This window comes from Melampsora larici-populina (genome assembly GCF_000204055.1).
Source record: "Melampsora larici-populina 98AG31 unplaced genomic scaffold MELLAscaffold_39, whole genome shotgun sequence".
NCBI lineage: Eukaryota > Fungi > Basidiomycota > Pucciniomycetes > Pucciniales > Melampsoraceae > Melampsora > Melampsora laricis-populina.
In genome coordinates this window covers 86,456-95,956 of record NW_006768803.1, presented here as the reverse complement: position 1 = coordinate 95,956, position 9,501 = coordinate 86,456, and the positions used below count along the sequence as shown (strand labels likewise).

The 9,501-nt window shown below is 42.7% G+C and overlaps 2 protein-coding genes across 2 annotated transcripts; one reads left to right on the top strand and one right to left on the bottom strand.

The window, feature by feature from the left end:
• Nucleotides 1-6,533: 6,533 nt before the first annotated feature.
• Nucleotides 6,534-7,714, bottom strand: MELLADRAFT_78703 (uncharacterized protein; the record flags this gene model as incomplete). Its single annotated transcript, XM_007413791.1, has 3 exons — nt 6,534-7,090; nt 7,158-7,538; nt 7,610-7,714. The coding sequence occupies 3 exons, from the start codon at nt 7,635-7,637 to the stop codon at nt 6,666-6,668; spliced, it is 834 nt and encodes a 277-aa protein (XP_007413853.1).
• Nucleotides 7,715-8,454: 740 nt separating this feature from the next.
• On the top strand, nt 8,455-9,374 carry MELLADRAFT_57034 (uncharacterized protein; the record flags this gene model as incomplete). Its single annotated transcript, XM_007413926.1, has 3 exons — nt 8,455-8,586; nt 8,653-8,764; nt 8,835-9,374. One exon carries the CDS (start codon nt 8,859-8,861, stop codon nt 9,204-9,206), a length of 348 nt encoding a protein of 115 aa, XP_007413988.1.
• Nucleotides 9,375-9,501: the final 127 nt, after the last annotated feature.

Here is a 9,501-nt window from a genome sequence, read left to right as displayed (position 1 = left end):
CTTTGATATACGAGTCTCAGACTCCAGGGGCCCTACTGCTGGGTACGCGTATGACTTCCTCTGCTGATCTAGTCAGCAGGATCATGCGCGTAGCAGTCGGTCCGTGGCCCAATTTCGCAGCTGACGTAGTACTACCATGGATGAGCGCAACCTCCCTCGTGCCTCGTCCGGGTACTAGACATAAAGGTCAAAAACGGTCAACGAAAGATCAAAATGATCATCGTTGACCATTGATCACCGTTCAACTGTTTGGTAACGTTGAAATGAAAAGAGTACAGTCATCTCAGAAAAGCTTGACCAAGTTACATATTTTATTTCGAAATTACACAGCAATACAGGCATATGTATAAGCATACTTAGCCTTCAATCGAGATACCCTCGATTGAATTTGGGCTGTTGACCCTTTCACCTCATTGCCCTCGATCCCACCACCTCTTTCCCTTGATTCCCATCCGATACCACCAATACCCATCCAATACCTCCATGCCGCGAAAATCTAAGAAGGAAATGGCCGAAGAAGAAGAAGTGAGAAAGCAATATTTCGGAGTTTTCAAATCTCTTTCTCTCTTTCTTTCTTGCCTCGATCCCGTCTTTCTATAATCGACACTAACAATTGATCTTCGTAGTGCGTGGCATCGGGCTCGTCAGGCTGGACGAGAAGGCCTCAGTCCTGATGTTGGCAGGACTGGGACTCCTTACTATTTCGATAAGTGAGTGATTTATCTTTTGGTTTCTTTCATGAAGGTTTTCAGAAGTACTGACTCTCTCACTAACGGTTTTTAGACCCGGTCATCACTGGGAGAACGGTTGATACGGTAAATGACAATATTGCAATACCGATTTGGTTCATGTTGATCCCTTTGCTGAGCCTGGCTTCCGGGAATTCGCTTGCCCTTTCAATGTTCATCCCGGTGAGTTTTCTTTCTAATCTCACTTCTTTCTCACATCGAAACAAACTGACCTTTGATTCACCTGTAGAAATCAATGTCGATGCTGGTATTGTACCAATGGTTTTTCCAGTAGGCCACCAAGGCTTTGAATTTCCTATACCGGCTGTTGAAGAACATCATCACAGTGTTTCAAATGTGGTCCATCGGGATCCTACGTTTGGTGGTCAAGCATTAGGACGTCAAGGATCCATTGTGATTGCTTCTAGTAAGTCAATCATCTTTTCTTTTCAAACCTATAGATCAAGAAACTGACATTGATCCTTCCAGATTGACATGTCGATGTGGATTTGACTGTTTTGCCAAGTCCAGCTCCGCAAGTGACTCAAAGTTCTGAATTGCCCGTTGCCGCCATCCCCGAATTCAAGCCAACCCGAGCCAAGATGACCTTCCATGTTTACATAGCTGACAATCTCACAGACGCTCAGAAACGATCCGGAATACCTGTGACTTACTCCGACTATCTCACCAAGCTGGCCTTCGACATCCTCATCAACATCCATGGGTGTTCTCTTCTTGAATTGAAGAGATTGCTTTTCATGGCCTGCAACAAGAACCGATCCGGATGTGGAACTTTACTCAGTGATGCCGACGCTGAACGACGAGTAACCCTTAAAGGTTACATCTATCATGGTGGGGTCTTTGGTAAGTCATTGGAGCCAATAATTGACTCAGAAGAAATATTCGATCAGTTCAAGGCGATGATGATCAAGAAGCCTACCAACAAGGTTGGGTTTTCTCTCAACATGGACAACCCGAAGGTGCAAGCTCAGACTGACAGTAAGGTATGTGAATTCCATTTCTTTTCCTCTCATCTCTATCTCTATCTAATACTGACACATTCAACGCATCAGGAATTGAAGTTCAATCGTGCGATGCAACACAACATTCCTGATGTGTTGGATGACGACAAAAGAGCTGCAGTAGAGATGTCGGTGAGTCTTTTTCCATTTTCTATTCTATGTCCATTCTATTTCTTATTGATATTCATCATTGATTTGAACCAGAGCATTGAAGTTGATGCCAAGGTTCAGGCCCAACGAGTCATGCTGATGACCATGTACGGAACTACCTCGATTGACGGGAGAGAGTGCATGGGTATGATCAACACCAAAGACTCCTCCTTGGCAATGCATCTATCACATCTAGCATTTGACATCTGGGCAAAAGCAATTGTAAGTAATCTTTTTCATTCTTTTTTTGCACAAAGGTTATCAATTAATTTTCTATTGATTCTTTTGACACAGGTGAATAAGGTACCAGGAGTCACCATCAAAACACCACCTTCCGGAAAGGAGTTCCAGTGGCTACCCATCAGCAATGCCCGCTCCAACAATCAGAACTCGACCATCAGTTCACTCGGTGCGTTGCTTGTGATGACAAACAACCAAGGAACTGCAGCTGAAGCTGCACCTCGAACCAATTCTCCGGCCCCAAGGCCATTCCCTGAGTTTGAAGAGTATCTCACCTTTTTTTCAATCAGCCCCGACGACCACAAAACTCGCGATCTCCTCACGAAATATGACATCGTTAACTTCGAGATGTTTTTATCGTCTGAGCTCAGCTGCTTGGTAATGGCTGGGTTTGGGTTTGCTTTTGGACCCCGTCTTTGACTTCATGAAAAAGCACCAATCTATCGTGATATCCTCAAGAAGAAAAACAATCCCACTTTCTCATTCCAATGTTGTTCAATCAAAAAAAATGTACTGGTCTCCTCCTGTGAAAGAGTAAGATTATCGTGTTGTAGCCACAGTATACTATAGCCAAATCACTTCCTATCTATTGTTGTCTGTTAAGTTTGAATGAAATGAATGCTTGTTTGTGTAATAAAATTGTTCTTTGGTGAACAATTCAATACAAAAACCACCTCATGAATCAAGTCCCATGTGAGAGTTTGTTATTCAAAGGTTAGTTTTTTTCTTTTCATTCAAAACTTTAAGATTTATCTTAAGACTTTTGAAACATGAGATTACCACAAGACATTTCAAGAGTCTTAAGAGAAATCTTAAGGTTTTGACTTGATGTTTTTGAAACATTTGAGGCTTCACTCTCTAATGTGGATTCATCTTCCTCACTCAACTATTCTGTGTTATTCTGGTCAATCACACTGAATGGTTTGCAATGAGAGTATTTTTTGATAAAAAGACAATACATTTGAAGACACCTCATTGAAAACAAACATTTGAAGACACCTCATCCACAACATTTGAAGACACCTCATCCACAACATTTGAAGACACCTCATTGAAACAAACATTTGAAGACACCTCATTGAAACAAACATTTTAAATCACCTCATTGAAACAAACATTTTAAATCATCTCATTGAAACAAACATTTTAAAACACAACATCATCAAAGAGTCTGTAACCACAAGTTTTATATAAACCAACCATGAATGTGCTGGTACAGACCTCACTCATTACGCTCATCATACAACCCAGCTTGTCAACAGCCTGAGCAAATAGCCTGTTCCGACGGAGAACATCCTTGAACACCTTGAATGTTTGTTCGATCGGATTGAAAGACGGCGAGTAAGGCGATAAGTAGACAATAAGGACGCCTACTTCCGCCCACAACGCCTCGATGACGCCACAGCGATGGATTGTTGCATTGTCCAAGATCAAGACCGAGTTTCAACTTGGGTACGGTGCCATGACGGGAAGCTTGATTAATTTCAAGATAATCAGCTCATGATGAAATATAAGAAATGAATGAAAAATATTTGACTTACTAGAATGTGCTTCAGAAAGGCTTTGAATTCGGGTTGGTGATAGGCACCCAGCTTGGCATTAACTGCCAGTAATCCCAACTCACAGATTGCCGCTAGCATGGAGTAGTGGGACCCGGCTCTAGTACGTCTTATAGCGTTCGGTCGTTCCCCCTTCTTGGATCTGACTTTGTCACATTGCACGTCTTGAGGTCGAATGCCAGTCTCATCTTTTAAACAGGTAAATATAATCACATCAGTAACAAAGCTTTTGAAACAGGTAAATATAATCACATCAGTAACAAAGCTTTTGAAACAGATAAACAAAATGTTCACTAACCTAAGAATACCAAGCACTCAGGTGCTAAATGAGCAACATCACCCAAGTAGACTGCTTGGTGTTTGAAGGACTGATTAATGTCGAATTCGGCTGCTTTGTGAACGGTGAGAAATAAGCGTTCCTTGAGATCATTTGCAATTGTAGCTCGAGAAGCAATGTGATCAGTGTGATTGAACATCGCGGCTTGGATTTTGTCTAGGAAGAGAGTCGGATTGGCTTTGATGAGTTCAACCATGAACTCTCGATTGACGTCTGAGTGGATGGTCTTTCGTCCACGTTGCTTGTAGGTATTTGGGTTCCTGACGACGGCTTGAGTCTTGTTATAAAGGATCTTCCATCGAGAGAATGATCGCGGTGAGATGGATGTGAGTAGGTCGTCGTTGATGGATTTTACAGTCTGTCCGGCCATGAACTTGGTTAACGCGATGACTTTGATTTGGGCAGTGTATTGAACATAAGGCATCTTATAAGGACATTAGAAAAAATAAGAAGAGGTGGACGAGATCAATGAAGAGATAAGGAAGTGGTATGGATGGAATGTATAGGTGAGCTGTTGATCCGGTCGGATCTCCAGTTTGAAATTCAGTACCAGTACAAGGCTATGCTTATACATATGCCTGTATTGCTGTGTAATTTTGAAATAAAATATGTAACTTGGTCAAGCTTTTCTGAGATGACTGTATTTCGAATGAAACTTGAAAAGCAATCGAAACATTTTAAAATCCATCGTTCCATCCATCACGGTCATCAACGACCAAAATCTTTGTTCTGTATCATCAGACTTCAATTCACGTAAATCAAAGCATCATGGAGCGTTGTTCTTGCTCTTCCCTTCAGTCTCTCACACCTGAAAAGCGCGTCAAAGATCAAAAGTTGCTTAAATTGCAATTTCTCAAATAGCTCCTTGCTGTTCAACAGCAACAATTTCAAATCTTTTGCTACTTTAGCACGGGTATGCAGGCCTGTGCAGCTCAAGTCCTGCCTCATCTCACCAAAACTCCGCGTCTTACTTCCATCCTCAGCGGTCAGGCTTGGATTGATGAGCTCATTGCTAGTCCAAATAACTCAGTTTTCTACGATAATCTTGGAATGAACAAATCTGTTTTTTTTGAACTACGTTCAGTACTTGAAGGAACTGGAATTTTATATGACTCCCGTTGGATCACCGGAACTGAGAAGTTGGCTATCCTTATCTATACTGTCATCACCGGCCTTTCTCATCGTAAACTTCAAAATTGTTTTCAAAGATTGGCTGATACTATTTTTAAGTAATTCATCTATCTTTCATTTTTCGCTTTTTTTTTGCTTCTTTTCAAATTTTCTCATCACTATCTCTTTTGGCTAGGACAATCAATCACCTTATTAAAGGAATTTCCAACGACGGAGATTTACTCAGCAAATATATTCCTCTTCCCAATGCCAACACTCCTCTTGCGGATGCCTTTTCCGAGAATCCGAAGTTCATGCCTTATTTCAAAGACTGCATCGGTACAATTGACGGTACACACATTCCGGTCACTCCGCCAGCTTCCGAATTCATTCCTTTCTCTAATTGTAAAGGCTACACATCTCAGAACATTGTTGCTGCGTGCAATTTCAACATGAAATTTATTTATTTATTGGTTGGAGCTGAAGGAAGTATGGCCGGTGGTGCTCTTTGGACTTTGGCTCAAAGTCGTGATCTTACTATCACCTGTGTCACCTGTGTGAAGTGACATACATGCCCTGGGTAAAGTGCCATTTACCCAGGGCATGTGAGCCGGAATTTAGCTGCGGAGCAGCTCAGGACTCCTGGAGCAGCTTTTCAAAGCACCATAAGTTTCTTTCATCAACCTCAAACACATTCTAAATCACCTCGGGGGCCATTACAGAGGTCTATTCTCCTTAATTTATACTTTCAGTTAGTATGGATCCCAAGTTTCTCTCGAACTTCTGACCAGAGCGCTCTGACAGTCTCCAGAGCGCTCTGACAGTCTTCAGAGCGCTCTGTACACCACATCTAATAAGGGCGTCTGGACTCTGGTGTGAGAGAGATGCACCATGCACCAATCGCCGCCATCACCCACACTTTAGCCCGCGAACCAATTACAACAAACCCAATACCACACACTAGGAGCGTTCAAACATGAAAACTTCATATTTTGAAAGAGATTTTGAAGCAAAAATCTTTGAACCGTGATTCTCGTACAGAAGAACTGTGATTCTGGTACAGGTATGTATGGATGTATCTCGAGCTCTGGAGTGTGCTCCACTTCAAAATGATAGGGAGGCACATCCATACTCAGTGATACTCCCTTCTGATCATATCTGTACGAGAATCAATGTTCATCTGTACAAAAATCACAGTTCAAAATTCTCGCTTCAAAATCTCTTTCAAAATGTCAAGTTTTCAGCTTTGAACACTCCTACTGTCTTTCAACCAACCGGATCAACATAAATCCTGACTTCACCCTCCACATACTCAACATGGCTTGGCTTTGATAGCTCACAAAAAATTAACCGTGACTCATTGATTCCGATCATCAACTCGTCAATTCAATTCACCTCAATCAAAGAACGGATTAACAGGTGCATATTGTTTTAGTAGAACCAAAAGGTAAGTCGAGTTTACAAAGTCACGATAAAGGAAAAATAAATGAGATTTCTAATTCGGATCTTACTCCTGGTGTTACACATCGCCTTCATCTTCATCACCTACATCAAACCAACCAAATCGATCCTGCTCTTCATCAAAATCCATATCATCCATCCCCATCTCATCGGCTTCATCAACGTCAAGCGGCTCTGCCTCCAGAATTGGGGCTTCCACTACATTTCGCCAGGCTTCTCTAGATCTTGAAGCTAAATTGGTCCATTGAATCTTGAGGTCAGTCTCACTTTCTGGAGACAATCGACTGTACTCAAGAGTTTTGTTGACAATTTTCATCATCCCAACGTTCCATGTGATCCATAATCGACCACAAGTCTGAGTTAGGTGGGCTAGAAGTGAGAGCAACACTTCCTTGCTCTCAGCTAAGCGCTCAGCCATGTCTGCCTTTACCGACCCCCCTATCTTTATGATCCAAGTGTTTGAAAGGCTACTAACATTGTCATCTACATCCCAAGTCCGCATTGTACATTAGAAGTAGCTCACTGCCAAGAAAGGTGAGTCATCACTTACCTCGTAGTGCAAGTGCATCACAGAGTACTGATATCTTCTGTTTGACACTTGCAGCCCACTTGATCATTTGACAACACTCGCGACCGACCCGAGTAAGCTCATCATGAGCGTGCGTCATTGCAAGGTAGGCCTGTATGCCCTCTTGCGTCTTTGGATCAACTGCCCAAGCCTCACCAGGATGTGTCAATTGACCAACATCCCAAAAAGGATCGTACACCGAAAGAGCTCGGCAATTTTCAAATGATGGACAATCAAATACGGGTCCATCTGGAAAATCAGCATTGAATCCATCCACCAGACGTTTGAAGGTATTGTATTTCGATTTGAAAGCCGTTTGTTTTTCCCTTAAACTTTTTTTCATTCTCTGTTGAACACGAGTACCTGTTGTATAGTTTTACCTCCAGAATCAGTGTAATTCATGTATATGTATATCTCAAATAATGATCACAAACCAGCTTGTTCATCACTATGCTTCTGCATAGTGAAGACGTCAATTTTGGCAACATGAAGCTTATTCTTGGCCACCCGGAGTCGAATCAAACCACGACCCTTGGGTGCTGGGTTCAACAGAAGAAGTTGATTAAACAGAGCCTCTCATCTCGATCCGAAAAGATGAACTCACTTGCAGCACCAGGGATATCTCGATATTCATCCCCTCCAAGCTCGTCCACCAACTCGTCAATTTTTGCCTTTAGCACCCGAATTGCTTCAGGTAGAGCTGTGAACTCGAGTTGCTCTGCGTGGGTCCGATCGCCTCTACGTTTTGCTCGCAGCGCTACCAAATCATCTCTATGCAGACACAAAACCGGAAAGTATATCAACTAACTTGTCACATTAGTTGGATGTCTCGTTACTCAACTCAGAGGTATGCAGGCTTTGCTCTAATCCAACAAGCTTTGCCAATTTTGTACTCAAGGTCTGCGAATTCTCGTGAACCAATGCATTCAACTGACACTCGCGTTGACGATTCCATTGTTGAATAAAGTAATCTTCATTGTAAAGAGGCTCTCGCTTAAGAATTTCCAGTTTGACTTTGTTTTCTAAAAACTGTTTGCGGGCAGCACGTTCTCGTGACTGCAACCATTTTACTACAGATGTTGTACAATGTCAGTGTGTGAGATACGATGTTGTTCATGTTTCACAAGAAAAATTCCACACCCAAGTTTGCCCGTCCTACCTCATTATGATGTTGCCCTCTTAGATTCAATGCACAAAGTCGATGAAATGAGGTTGAATACCTCAAACCACTGATCAGCGATGAGAGCCTGGACCAAATACGTTCCATGCCCTCACCGTCTGACAGACCCCAGTCCATGTTCAGCCTTGGGTTGTACTGCAACTGGCAAGTCCATTGGTGTACGAATGAATGGAAAACACTTGTTCCAAACATCAGCAAACCAGCGTCTCGCTTGTTTGCAAATAAATTACGCTGGAGAACAAACACATACACCGTCAATCAAAGTCAACTGTTCAAGGATTGATACATCAGACTCACTTTGAGTATGCCTCTCTCCATATTACAGCCGATGTCATAAAGTACACCAAACTTCATATTATGTCGACTGCGTTCCATAAGCCAGTCCAGCATAGCTACGGGGAAATGACCCCTTTGAAGATACAATATCAAAATGACACTTATATAAATTGATTGGGAGCAAGCTGTACAGTTTCACTAACTTTTCGCCACTCTGAATTATATTGATGAATTTCAATATATTATCGTGTCGACAGCCGCACGCCGTTATATCCCCAGAACTATTCAAAGCGGAATTGGATGATCCTAGTACAGCTCGCTCGATTGGGTTCTCCCATGGGCTTAAGCAAAATGCACCAGGCATCCCCTCGGACCCAGTTTGTACTCGGGTTCTGGAGAACCTCGGGATCAGGAATCCCTCGGCCGCGGCTACTAGATTCGTTTCCTCGGATTCGCTCGCAGCGAATCCGCGAATCACCGCGCGAATGAAAAGAGGACGGAATGAGAAATATGAATTTGCACACGTGAATTACGTTGAAATGAAGAGCCGGAGAAACGAGGAAGCGCCGAAGTAAGAATGTACAAAGAAAGCGTTCAAAAAGCAGAGAAACCGTTCAAATAGTGAAAATGAAAAATGCTGTATACAAACGTGTGAATCGCGTTCCGAGCCAAGTTGCGTTGAACGACATAGTGCTGGCCCCAGTCGGTTGAAAATTAAGAGAACCACAAAGCATACCCTGAGTTCTGCGCTGATCAAACCTTAAGAGTGCGGAAAGTTGAGACATGGGAGCGGTTGTCGGCGCGTATGTTTCCGGTCGCCGTTGCTTGGCTGGCCTATTCGAAGCTGTTGTACTTGCGTAGGGTGGAACT